The sequence below is a fragment of the Nomascus leucogenys genome, chromosome 2 (genome assembly GCF_006542625.1).
Source record: "Nomascus leucogenys isolate Asia chromosome 2, Asia_NLE_v1, whole genome shotgun sequence".
Lineage (NCBI taxonomy): Eukaryota > Metazoa > Chordata > Mammalia > Primates > Hylobatidae > Nomascus > Nomascus leucogenys.
In genome coordinates, this window is record NC_044382.1 from 69,850,205 (window position 1) to 69,864,177 (window position 13,973).

The 13,973-nt window shown below is 42.8% G+C and overlaps 1 protein-coding gene across 4 annotated transcripts in view; it reads left to right on the top strand.

The window, feature by feature from the left end:
- Positions 1-2,034: 2,034 nt before the first annotated feature.
- BRD7 (bromodomain containing 7) overlaps positions 2,035-13,973 on the top strand; it is a 50,965-nt gene continuing 39,026 nt past the window's right edge. For 3 of the 4 annotated variants that reach the window (XM_030797258.1, XM_030797278.1, XM_030797285.1), the window contains exons 1-2: positions 2,035-2,294; positions 2,712-2,920. In XM_030797258.1, the coding sequence (XP_030653118.1) occupies positions 2,246-2,294; positions 2,712-2,920 (258 nt within the window). In that variant the 5' untranslated portion in view covers positions 2,035-2,245. The remainder of the gene's footprint in view (positions 2,295-2,711; positions 2,921-13,973) is intronic. The other variant, XM_030797269.1, reaches the window with a different exon arrangement.

Below are 13,973 nucleotides of genomic sequence, written 5' to 3' on the forward strand. Positions count from 1 at the left end.
AGCTCAACTAGCATTTTCTGGTGCCTTCTATGTGCCAGGCATGGTATTAGTGCTGAGAATTTAAAACTAGATGAGTTTGGGCTTTGACTTCCAGGAACATTTTTCTGGGAGGTGTTTTCTGCTACGTACTCTTAGTCACTTTCCATTGCTGTGACCACTTTGTGACCTACGTAGAATCACTCTTGAGAGGGAAGGGAAATTACTAACTCGATAGTATGGATGAGTTCACCAAACCTTTTTCCTCTGAGGGGCATTTGGACAGTAGTAGTCACTGTGCTAGGTGCTGTAAGTACCAAGGAGGTACCCAGGGTAATGAGGAGCAGACAGGTAAACCCACAGGTTGAACCTGGAGCAAGGCAATGCCACAATACAGGCCAGACCCACAGTGGGAGTTGGCTTAGTGGTTCTTCTTAAAGCAAAATAAGTTATAGACAACGGATGAAAAGCTGAAACCAAGCTTTGCCCTATGCTTAGGGGGCCTAGGGGGCCTTGCTGGCTTGATTTCAGAGCAGCAGAAGGTCTCTTCCCCAACACAACCCCTCTTCCCACACCCCAATCTCTACCTCACAGACACCAGAGAGGCTTGTTACAGGGAAATAATAGACACACACTTTTAGCTTTCATGAAAAAGCAGCTCTCTTCATTAGAAGAACCTCATCTTCCCTGGCTAACCATAGAAGTCTGGCAGGGGCTGCCAATCACAGACTCCACTTCTCTTGGCCAAGGGGGTGAAGGGGTAGATTTGGCATCCAGGCTGAATCAATCTCCCATCCCCTGTCCCATAAAACATGTGACACAAGCCAAGCCAATCGGAGTCCTTCCCTGGGACTGTTTTCCAGGTGAAGCTGACAGGAAGAGATCTTTTTCCCAGTTGGTCAGGACACTATAAAGAAGAGGCCTCAGAAGCAGATGGTGGCCATGTTTCCAGCCATATAGGAAAGAAGCGGGGAGATGGAGACCGATATACAAAGAGACAAGAGAGAGAGCGAGCTGGCATGCCAGTCAACAGCATTACATCCCTGGTTCCTGTTTTCCCTCTGGCAAGCTTTATTCTTGCCCTTTCTAGACATGTAAACCAATAAATCCCCTTTTATTTACTTGAAATAATTCAAATTGGTTTCTATTAGTTGCCAATAATAGGGTCCTAAAATATAAGCCTATAATTTCACCACTGAAGTTGAAGGTAAAGCTACAAATCTTCCTGGGAGAGGTGATTCATGGGTCTAAATTCTTACTAAAGTATAAATGACTGATAACAGATCCTTTCTTAAGAGGAGACTATAATTATGAGCTTATCTGAAAACAGACAAAGCACCATACAGCTAGAAGTAAAGACAGTCAAGCATCTGGAAACCTTCACCTATCAGCACATAAGATTTTTTTAACATTAGAATCTTCAGTCACCAATGTGCTGAGTTCGCTGGGTCTGGCACCCAGTATGGGGTTCAGTCAATATAGTAAAAGGGAAGAAACAGAAGCAAGGGAAAGTGGAAAGAAAGGAAGAGTGGGGGAAGGAGGAAGGGTAAAAAAAGAAAAGAAAAAAAGAGGGAAGGAGACGGGAAGAGGGAAGGGAGATGAGGAAGAAAAAAAAGGAAGGCTTGAAGGGAGGCAGTAAGGACGGAAGAAAGGAAGGAAGGAGGAAGGAAGGGAAGAAGGGAAAGAGAAAGAAAGAGAGAGAGGGAGTAAAAAGAAAGGAGGGAAGGGGAGACGGAGGGAGAGACACAGAGACAGAGACAAGACAGACAAATTGAGGGGAGAGGGAGGAAGGAAGAAAGACAAGAGTCTGAGCGGTGGATCCGGCCCCGGCCCCGCCCCCGACCCCGACCCCGCCCCGGCCCCTGCCCGGCTCCGCTCCCGACCCCGCCCCTCCCCGGCCCCGCCCCAGCTCCGCTCCCGGCCCCGTCAGGGCCCCGACTCCGCCCCCGGCCCGCGGGCTGCAGCGCCACCTCCGGTCGCCAGGGGCCGCCACCCGCAGCCGCCGGCACCCCGTGCGCGCGGCGGGCCCTCTTTCCCGCCTCTGCGCCGGCCGCTTGCCCCCCTGCCGCCGCTCTCGGGCTCCGGCCGGGTCTCGCGTGCCGTCTTCTCGAGAGGGGCATCGCGCCCACCGGCGCGCGCCGCCCCCCTGCCGCGCGGCGCGGGGTCTCGCGGGCCCCGCTCCCGCCCTCCGCTCGCCTGGCCCGGACCGGAAGCGGCGCCGCACGGCCTGGGCCTGGCGCGGGGGGCGGGCACGGGGGCCCGGTCGGACATGGGCAAGAAGCACAAGAAACACAAGTCGGACAAACACCTCTACGAGGGTGAGGAGTGGACCGGGGTGCGGGCAGCGGGCCCTCGGCGGCTCTGCGGGGCTTCCGCTCTTTCCCAATGGCTCCGGGGCGGCCCGGGGCCCTTCCCTCCCACTGCAGGCCCAGGCCCGCGAAGGGGGCGCGTCTTGCCCGAGGCCGCGCTGCCCCCCGCCGTGCGGCGGCGGCATTCGAACCCGGGTCCCCCTGGTCTGGTGGGTTTCTGGTGGGGAGACGTGAGGCGGGCCCGGGAGGCCTGGGAGCGTTCGGGGCGGGCGGCGCCGGGGTCCGTCATTCAACAGGTGCTTCGCGGAGCGCCCAAAGCCGCCTCGGCCTTGCTGCGCCTTCGCGCTCTGCAGCCTTAGCACTCCCTGGAGAGGCCCGACTTTAATCGACGCGCTTTCCTTTCTTTTTTCTTTTCTTTTTTTTAAGAGTATGTAGAGAAGCCCTTGAAGCTGGTCCTCAAAGTAGGAGGGAGCGAAGTCACCGAACTCTCCACGGGCAGCTCGGGGCACGACTCCAGCCTCTTCGAAGACAAAAACGATCATGACAAACACAAGGACAGAAAGCGGAAAAAGAGAAAGAAAGGAGAGAAGCAGATTCCAGGGGAAGAAAAGGGGAGAAAACGGAGAAGAGTTAAGGTACAAGTGGTTGCATTGCTTTGGCTTTGCGGATGACACCGCCTCCTCCAGCTGCCAACCTCATTTTATTTTCTTTGTATCTGGGGAAAACTGAAACGCCTGTAAGATCTGGCTCATTTGAGGAGGAGCAGGACAGAATAGAGACATGAATCATCTATGAGTTTCAGCAAATCGTTTTTGAATTATACTCTTAGGCAATTGTACTCGCACATCAGGTGAGGAAGCAGCTAAGTCCAAATTTTGAGGAGCTGCTTCAAAGAATGCTTTTTCCATCTAGGCAGGGTAAAAAGTCATGCTCAAGAAAGCCTCAGTATTCGAGGATTGTCAAAAATAGTCATTTCAGAAGTGAGTGGGATCTACTGGGGTTTAAATTTTGTTCTGAAATAAATATTATAATGCCAAATCTGTAATGAGCAACTTTAAATCTTTTAAAACAGGGTTGTAGTCTGTTGGGACAATTTGTTCAGAAACCTGTAATGGAGATTGATATTCTTAACCATTTGCATTTAACAGAAAAGAATGAGTAGCTACCATCGTGGTTTGAAAGCTGGGCAAAATAATAATTAATGGCTGGGCACAGTAGCCCACACTTGTAATCCCAACACTTTGGAATGCCGAGGTGGGAGAATTGCTTGAGGCTGGAAGTTCGAGACCAGCCTGGGCAACATAGCAAGACCCTGTCTCTACAAAAAAAACTGCAAAAATTTCCAGAGTCTGGTGGTGTGCACCTGTGTCCCAGCTATTCAGGAGGCTGAGGTGGGAGGATCCCTCGAGCCCAGGAGTTTGAGGTACAGTGAGGTATGCTCACACCACTGCACTCCAGCCTGGGCAATAATACGAGACTCTGTCTCTAATAATAATAACATTGTTATTACTGTTACTAACTTTCCAAATTTAACCTGCCACTGAACGACTTATTAAATCAATTATTGTGAAGGTAAATTTTCATAGGTTAGTTATATAATTTTTCTTACGTTTATATATACAACAGGAGCTTTCTCTTCCATGTGATTGAACACATTGCTAAGTCACCAACTCTTAGAGATCTTATTTTGGGGATTTCTTAAGCCTGTTCCTTCCCTTTTGTCCCAGTTTTTATTAGCTTTGGCTAGGTAGGAGTAATGTTTTGTTTTCTTCCTTAAATTATAAAACCCATGTATGCATTCGATTTTTTAAAAGTAGTTCATGTGGTACAAAAGTACACAAAATGAAAAAAGTTTTCCTCACCCCAGTCCTTCACATAGACTCCCTCTTCAGAGGTAACCAGTCGTTGTTTTTTTTAATTAATAGTAGTAAAGTAATTCGTGAAGATGGTTTTTAAAAGTCATGAGTACTACACAGCTTTTTGACACAAAGCAGGCTGCTACTCCACTGTGGACACTTTTCAGGTGTTTTTTCCTTGCCTACTTATTTCCATTTCGAAATACAGGTTTATATTGCTATTTACTGATTTAGCAGTGTATGTCTTCTACCGACATCGTTATAGAAGATGAGAATTCAGTTTCCCTTGCTCAAGGTACAGGTACATCACAATTATTGGTTAAATCAATATTAAAGTGATTGTAGACAAGTACAGTATGCAAATATAGATCTGATCTTAACTAGTTAGATCATTGCTTTCGTTTGTTTGGTTATTGCTTAATAATTCCTTCCAAACTCTAAGATTTATGAAACTCATTTGAGTTCTTTACTTCCTTTTTTTTTTTTTCCTCTGGAGACATTTATCTTACAGGTCTCTGTCTCCTGGAGGCTGAATTAGTTGCTGTCAAGGCCTCCTGGGACTCTCCTTCACCTGCTTCCTGGATCTCATGCCTTCCTCTTTCTTGATTCATTCCCTCGTTCTGGTGGACTCTTAACTCTAGGAACGTCCTAAGAAAGCATACACAGGGGGTAGATTTTATAAGTTCTAACATGTTTGAAAATCTGTATTCTGCCCTCATACAGGTTGATGGTTTGACTTGTTTAGATTGAAAATTATTTTCTTTCAGACTTTTGAAGGCATTGCTTTGTTGTTTTCTGGCCTCTAAATTTGCTGTTGAGAAATCTGTTGCCATTCTGATTCTTAGTCCTTTGCATATGACCAGTATTTGCTAACTTGAAATTTTTAGGATCTTCCCCCTTCTCTTCAGTGTTCTGACATTTCACAGTGAATACTTGTGCCTTCAGTTCAGAGCTGTGTGCTTGAAGTATACCTGTGTTCATTTCTTTCCCTCCATTTTTTCTTTTCTTGGTTTCTGGAACTCCTGCCGTCTAGATATTAGACTCCTGAACTGATCCTCTAATTTTCTTATGTTTTTCTCATATTTTTTCTGGGTGTGTGTGGGGCGGGGGAGGGTTCTTCCTGCAAGGAACATCCCTAAAATTTCTGACTTTTCTGGATTTATTTCAGATCTTATACCTTGAATTTCCAAGAATTTTTTATCGTTCTCTACTTGTCCTTTTTGAATTAGCACCCTGTTCTTGGTTTTAGATGCAGTATATTCTTTTCTTTCTCTGAGGATATTAATCGAAGTTTTTTCCTGTTTTTTTTCTCCTAAGTTTTCTTTTGTTCCCTGCCCTGTCTCTCTCTCCCCCAAATTCTTCCATTTATTTGTCTGTCTCTGTTTTCTGTTGAAAGCATCCTTTAGTTGTCTGTTGAGCTTTTGCAGTTTGTACAAAGCTGATTAAATACTTTGTACCTAGACAGAGTTTGTCAGTTGATGGACTTTATTGTAGAGTGACTAACAGGGACTCGGTCATTTTGGTGAAGAATGCCCCAATGTATGTACCTTACAGATGTTTTCTCTGGGATTTTTAGTTTCTCCAGAGAAAAATCCTCCTCTCCTAGGAGATGGATTTTGCCAGTTTTATCCGTGTTTCTGGAGCCAACTATGGGGCAGGGGCTGAAGGTCTTACCACCCAGTTTTCTGAGTCTGGCATTTCTCCTCACTTTTGGCTCGTCTCAAGATTTGGAGACTCTCAGGTTCCCTGTGTCTCCCAGTTCTGAGCTTTTCCAGGGTTCTGGGATTTAGGCTTTTTTCAAAGGTGTCCACCTCTCTGCATACAGGAGTATCTTGCTTTCTCTGTTCTGCAAATCACCCCATTTGCCTTCCGTCTCCCAAGTGTGTTGACGTGGCTCATCCACCTTTGTCTCTTATGTGCTCTTTGTTCCGGCCATCATCTTGTTTAACAGAAGTTGGGGTAACCACTTTGAACCACCCTGGTTTTTGTTCTGGCAGTTACCACCATAATCCCATTGATACATTAATGTTTTTCATTTCTTGTTTTATTCGTTATCTTATTCTTTATATTGATTACATAGTATTTAGTTATGTGGATATACCGTACTTATGATTATTACTTTTAAGTCTTACATGTAATACTGCAGTGAGCCTCATTGTACACACATCTTTGTACACTCGTGTAAGAATATCTTCAGGATAGGTTCTTAGAAGTGCCCCCCCCACCCCCCCGCGCCCAGGTTCCAGCCACTCTATCCTTTCTTGACTGTGACTCTAATGATCATTAGTCCCATTGTATTTTGATGTCATTGCAACCTAAAATGGGTTCATATCCACAGTCTCTTCTGGACACAACACCTCTCAGAGTAGGACAGGTAGGGGGATGGTTTCTATTTCACATTCAGGGCTAGAGACTTCAGATCCTCTGGGGTGTCACTGGTTCTGTAGGGACTGTTTGGGTCATTCTTTTTTTCCAGGCTAGACCAGGGAAGCAGGGAGAGATTCTTCTTGCTAGTGTTATATAGGGAGGGAGACCTTAGAGATGCCTCTGTGGACTGTGTTCTGGATGTCCAGGGAGTTTTAGGAATAGTAGTTGCTGTGATCTCTTCTTGGGAGAAAGAAGGGCTAGAGTATGTATGATTCTGAGGGACTGGCGACTCTTCTGTCTGTTCCATGCAGCTGGATGGAGGACAAAGGATGTCCTTTTCCTTTCAAAACATTTTTCTGAAAGGCATACATAACTTCTGCTTGTGTTTTACTAACCAAAACCTAATCACATAGTCACCTTAGCTGCTTGGGAGACTGGAAAATGTTGTCTTTTTTTTTTTTTTTCCTTTTTGAGGTAGGATCCTGCGTTGTCACCCAGGGCAGAATGCAGTGGTGCAATCATGGCTCACTGCAGCTTCAAACTCCTGGACTTAAGTGATCCTCTCACCTCAGCCTCCCAAGTAGCTGGGACTACAGGCATATATCACCACACCCAGCTAATTTTTTCAAAAACATTTTTCTGTAAAGATGGAGTCTTGCTATGTTGTCCAGGCTGGTCCCAAACTTCTGGGGTCAGGTGATCCTTTCGCCTCAGCCTCCCAAAAGTGCTAGGATTACAAGCGTGAGCTACCATGTCTGGCATTTTAGTTGGGGGGAGTGAATGGGGGTAATGTACCTTGCTAAAAATTAGGAATCTGTTACTTAAGAAAATAAGATAAAGTTAGGGGGAAGCAAGCACGCGCGTGCACACACACACATACGCACACACAAAACATAAAGCCTTACAATTTTTCAAAGGTGCCTTAGTTAAGTGATTTTCTTGTTTTGAGTAGGAAGGCTCTAACTATATTAGTTTAAAATGCCCCAACGGGTAGGATCAGCAGTATTTCTCCCTGTACAGCAGTGGTATTTAATGCCAACTAAAGCATTAGGGGTACAACGTGCTTTGGTTTCCACCAGACACCACTGGTGCTGAGCGTTTGGCAAAGAATTTGCCTGCTGGCATGACTCTTAAAACATTAGTTTTCCTTTCCTAAATGTTCAGTCTTATATTTTCCCATGTTATGTAAAAAATAAAATAACAGCCATAAAAAATGCTCATGCCATCTGATGTAGTCGTACGTACACAAGAGGATAGTTAAGTAAAACTAAGATGCAATAGGTAAAATTCTGTGTGGCTGTTAACTTGATTAAATGATTTATAAAAATTACAGAAGTATTTCTAAAATCACATTAGAGGAAATAACCATATACATACTCATTATGATTGTAACACGAAAAAACTACACATAACATTTTACAAATAACAACTGCTACTTATCAGGCATGTAGTACATCCTAGGTTCTGTGCTGAGTGCTTTATGTACATCATCCTACTATACTCCCTACTGTAATCCTCTGAGACTGGTGTTCTCTATTTTGTTGGATTGTGGTACAATACACATAGCATAAAATTTATCATTTTAATTATTTTTAAGTGTGCAGTAGTGTTAAGTGTATTTACATTTTTGTGCAACTATTTTCCAGAACTTTTTCGTACCCATTAACAACTCCCCATTTTCCTTTCTCCCTCTCCTCAGACCTTGGCGACCACCATTCCACTTTCTGTCTCTATGAATTTGACTGCTCTTATAAGTGGAATGATACAGTATTTGTCTTTTTGTAGCTGTCCTGTATCATTTAGCACGATGTCCTCAAGGTTCATCCGTTGTAGCACGTGTTGGAATGTTCTTCCCTTCTAAGGCTAAATGCTACTCCATTGTAGGGATATACCACATTTTATTTATTCATCAGTCAGTGGACATGTGGTTTGCTTCCACCTTTTGGCTATTATGAATAATGCTGCGAGGAACATGAATTGTACAAAGTTCTCTTCAAGACCCCTACTTTCACTTCTTTTGGATACACACCCACAAATAGAATTACTGGATCATATTATCTCCTCTTTTATTAATGAGAAAATTGAGGCTCAGGGAGGTTAAGTAACTTTACCAAGGTCTCACAGTTAGTGCCAGAACAGTAACTCAAATTCTGCCCTTAAGAGGTCTTTAAAAGAGTTGTTAAAGTAGGCACCAACCTCTAGAGCCCACAGCACATGGGGAAATAAAGTCAGTGCCTTAACAGAGGCAGGGTTCTAGTTCTGAGGCTCCTGAGAGTACATGGAGCTGGGGGAAATCACAGAAGACAAATTTTCTCAAGAAGCAGCATTTGAGTGGAGCTTTAGAAATCAAAGTACATTGATGTAACACTATGTTCAGTTAACGTGGGGTCAACTATACGCGCTGAGAGAAATGGCTCTTTTTATGGTAGTTCAGTAGAAGTATTCTAAGATTGTAAGTCATGAGTATTGTACTTAATGGACTACTTCAGGTATTTTCCAAGGCGATCTGACAACCCAATTTTTATTTATGTGCTGACTTGAGATGATGATCCCTGAATAGAATGATAGGCCACTGCGTAGAGACGTGGAGGTCAGGAAGCCCACATACCAGAGGATTATGGAGCTGTTGTTAGAGGATTAGCTCGAAAATGGGCAAGAAGGAGATGTGTATAGGGGACATAAAGTAGGTCTCTTTTTAAACACAGAATGCATGGAGGGGAGGATAGGGTAAGATCTGAAAGGCAGCTGAGATGGCAGAGTAAGGAGTTTGAGCTTCAGTATGTAGTCAGTGGGAAGTCAAAAACTTTGAGTGGAAGAATGATAAAAGCTGAGTCTTAGTAACATAAATCTGGTAACAGTATCTAACAAATATTGAATGGAAAAAGTGGAAACTGTAAGGAGACCTGCATAGAAAGCTTTTTATTGAAATAGCTCAGACGAGTGGTCTCAGTTCCTTTATTGAAACTCACTTGCTGTTCTGAAGAACATAGTCCTAACCCAAATGATGTCTTAACAGCTTTGTAGGTCAACTTCTGGTTTAGTTGCTGAAAGAAGTTAGGCCAGTCACATTGCTTAGGGATGTTATCAGAATAAAATGAGAAAGATAGTAGTCATTAAAAAAATTTTTTTACTCAAAAGCATTAACATATAGGATGTTATTACATATAAAGCTAAAATTAAGTAAAACTTTAATGAAAATTACAGTAAATTCCAGTAAATACCTATTTTATTAAAGCACTATCTATACTAAGTCCAACAGTGGAGGCAGACTCATAACTAACATTCGAGTGTTTACTGTCTGCCAGACACTATTCTAAATTCTCTGTGTATATTTACTATTTTGATCCTTAGAAATAATTCTGTGAGGTAGGTGCTGTTAATATCTCGTATTGCTGATTTAACTGAGCCACAGAGTATGAGGTAGCTTTTAACTAGAGAGGAGCAGTGACTAATCATATTAAGCAAAGTGAGAATTCTGGCAAAACACAGTTCATTGACTTGTGCCATCTGTCACACCTGAGATCTCTGGGCTGCTGTGGCTTATCTGGCTTGGCAGAAAACCCTCCCCCTTTCTCAGCATTGGTCCGTGTGCGTCCCTCCTGAGGTAGTCGTCTCAACCCCAAAAGACCTTTCCAAGGAAGGAAGAACTTGGAAAAGAGGCCTATGAGTAGCATTGCTCCTCTGATAGAAGGCTGTTTATCTGTTTCTTTATTCAACAAATATTTACCTGACACCTATTATCTGGCCAGACTGTACGAGGCTCCAGTGATTAAGGTAGGTAAATAAATAAGTAAAATCCTACAGGAGCTCAAAGTTGGACTCAGGAATCAGACATGAAAGCATAAATAAACCTCACGGCCTGGTAAATCCTAAGGAAGGTTTGACTAACTTGTTCCAGGAGTCCAGGGAAAGGTAATGCATTATTCTGCTGTGGGCAGCCTGGGGAAAGCATCGTAGAGGTAATGGCTAACCTGTGTAGCAAATGCTGTTTTCAGCCTAGGGCCAAAAATGATGTGCAGCTGCAAGGTAATGAAACATTTTTCATTGGATTCTAAAATCAGCTGTTAAAAGGGAACTCTACATTCTTTTGCATATTGGAGCATCACTTGAATATATGTATGTGTATATATCCTCCAAAAGTAACCAACCTGAAGGACAGTACTTATTACTAAGGACTTCAGCTGTTAATTTGCATGCTTTTGTGTTCCTATTTCATGCTGTCTCCTATGATTAATTACTTCTGCAAATACTCAGCAAGTATTGTGTTAGGCATTGCTGAGCTTGCAGGTATGGAGCTGAGTAAGACAAGGACCCCTGTCCAGAGGGAGCTCAGTAGAACAGGCAAATGTCATTTGTCGAGTGAATAATGTGGTTCAGTAAGTGTTAAATCCTAATAATCTGAGCAAAGATTTGCTTTAAAAGCATTACTCACAGATTAATAAAATAACTTGCCATCAAGTTGTGGGCAAATTAGAATCTAGTCAAAAGAAAGTAAATGTGTTTGTAGTTAATGGAAATAGCCCTCTTCCTTTCTCCTGCCTCAGATCTTCATGTCCACAAGATATTTCCTCTGCCTGGAATGCTGTTCGCACACACCCACCTCCACCCCCAACCTGGCTAGATTCTTTCTCCTTCAGATCTCAGCTCAGATGTTACTTCCTCATGGAAACCTTCAAGCCACACTTTTCCAGTCTAAATTATTTTCACCCAAAAGTTATTCTGTCCTTGAAATCTGTTTTGTTGTTGTTTTTAAGACTAGTCAAGTGAAGCATTGGGAATGGGGAAGGAACAAAGAAATCTGTAGCTGCTTGTGATCAGTTAGTTGTAAACATGTTTTTTTTTTTAAATGAGTTATTTAATGCACATCCCTGCTGTTATAAACCTGTTTGTTTTTTTGAATGAGTTATTTAATGAACATCTCTGCTGTTCCACTCTGAGATCCTTAAGAGTAGGGATGTATATGTTTTCTCTTTTACTATATAGCCACACAGTAAATCCTCTTTTATTTATTGAATCAATGAGTGTCCATCATGTGCTAAGTAATGTGCTAAAACTTCACATAAACTATCACATTTAATCCTTAAAATAGTCCTGTGAGGTGTGTATTGTGTCTATTTTAAAGATTAGAAAATGAGACTCCAAAAAATTATATAGTTTATCCCTGACGCCATAGCTAATTACATAGTTTATCCATATCATAGCTTTGCCACCTACTAGTGACGAGGCCAGAATGTAAACCCACTTTATAAACTAACTATAAACTCTTCTTCCTTAAGTACCTAAAGTTAAATGGCACTAATATTTTTGCTTAGTTTTTTCTGTGTAATTAATAGAATTTACTATTAACCAGAACTGTGTTAACTTATGGTTTTACGTAACTATATTCCTTTAATAAGTGACATTCACAACAGGATTCTACAGCATACTCTGAATTATGAAAAAGAAAATGTGAAGGTTGGAATCAGAATTTTAGGTGGAGAGAGACCTGTAGAGATCAAAGCCTTGTGTTGTACAGATGGGAAACTGAGACTAAAACAGTGGGGTAACTTGTTAAAAGTCATATGCTAGTGAACTGGAAGCTAGATCTCCTGATTCTCAGTCTGGAAATAACATGCCACAATATCTCTATTCAGTTTAGGGTAGTTTCCAAGCATATGTTTTTATATTCTTTTTTTCTTTTGGACTCCCTAGCCCCAAAGACTTTTTTCCTTTACTGAATGATAAAGTGGTTATAGTAGACCAGGATAAAAGGTAAAGATACTAGGTAGGGGTAGTTCAGAAACATTATACCCTCCTTTGGTACTTTTTCCACTTGGCCAGTTCATGATTGACCATCTCATCAACTCTGTAAGATAAATAATAACAGTTAAATCTCCATCTTGCATGTGGTAAAGAGGTCTGATGAGAGTAAATGAATTGCCTAAGGTCACAGAGTGGTTTTTTACTTTATTCTTTTTGTTCTTTTTTTTTTTCTTTTGAGACAGGATCTGGCTCTGTTGCCCAGGCTAGAGTGCACTAATGCGATCTCAACTTACCGCAACCTCCACCTCCTGGGGCTCAAGCCATCCTCCTACCTCAGCCTCCCAAGTAGCTGGGACTACAGGTGCACACCAAAACTCCTGGCTAATTTTTGTATTTTTTGTAGAGACGGGATTTCGCTATGTTGCCTAGGCTGGCCTCGAACTCCTGAGCTCAAGTGATCCATCCGCCTCGGCCTCCCAAAGTTCTGGGATGACAGGGGTGAGCCACCGCGTCCAGCCAGCAGAGTGTTGTAAGGATGAAGCTGGACTCCTAGAGCATAGGTTAGCAAGCTGACCAACAGTTTTTGTAAATAAATTTTTATTGAAACACAACCAAATTAATTCATTTACATTTTATCTGTGGTGGTTTTCATTACTACAACATACTATAATACAAAAGCAGAGTTTAGTAGTTGTGACAGACCTTATGGGCCACAAAGCCTAAATATTTACAGTTGGCCATTTTTGATTTTTGTCTTGTTTTGATTTGTTTTGTTTTTGAGACAGAGTCTTGTTCTGTCGCCTAGGCTGGAGTGCAGTGATGCGTTCTCGGCTCACTGCCACCTCCACGTACGGGTTCAAGCGATTCTCCTGCCTCAGCCTCCCAAGTAGCTGGGATTACAGGCGTGCACCACTACCTGCAGCTGATTTTTGTATTTTTAGTAGAGATGGAGTTTTGCTATGTTGGCCAGGCTGGTCTCAAACTCCTGACCTCAAGTGGTACACCTGCCTCAGCCTCCCAAAGCTCTGGGATTACAGACCTGAGCCATTGCATTTGGCCCAGTTTGGTCATTTACCAAAAAGTTTGCTGGCCCCAGTTCTAGACTCTTGGCACTGGCACTGGATGAGTTTTTTCTACCTGGGAGAATGCATACTGCCTCTCAAGCTGTCCTTTCTTCACAGCTCACATTTAATAGGAAGGAATCTGTGTCTCTGTGGCTGTTATTCCATAGAACGGATCTTCTAAACTTGCCAGCCTACCAAGATCCATACCAGTATTTCTGGACGAAGGATTTAAAATTTTCCAAAGTTAAGAAATACTACAACAGAATATGTTGTGAGGTGGTAAAAATACATTAATCAACTAACTGGTAGCTGGGATCAAGTATGAGTTCAGTTTATAACTGCTGTCTGGAGCTTTTAAAACAACCATGTATTCTGTATTAGGTGCTTTGGATTCTGAAAATAGAGTGCAAAGCTCTAGATCAGTGATGCTCAAAGTGTGGTCCCTGTACCAGCAACACCCACATGGCCTGGAAACTTGTTAGAAAGTACAAATTCTCAGTCTCTACCCCATACCTGCGGATCATTAATTCTAGGGACAAGGCCCAGCCATCTGTGTTTTTAATGAGACCTTCAGGTGATTCTAATGCACACTAAAGCTTGCGAACCACACGGGGGACCTCAGAATTTTTGTTTCTTGCAAAATCCTAAATAATCCTGAT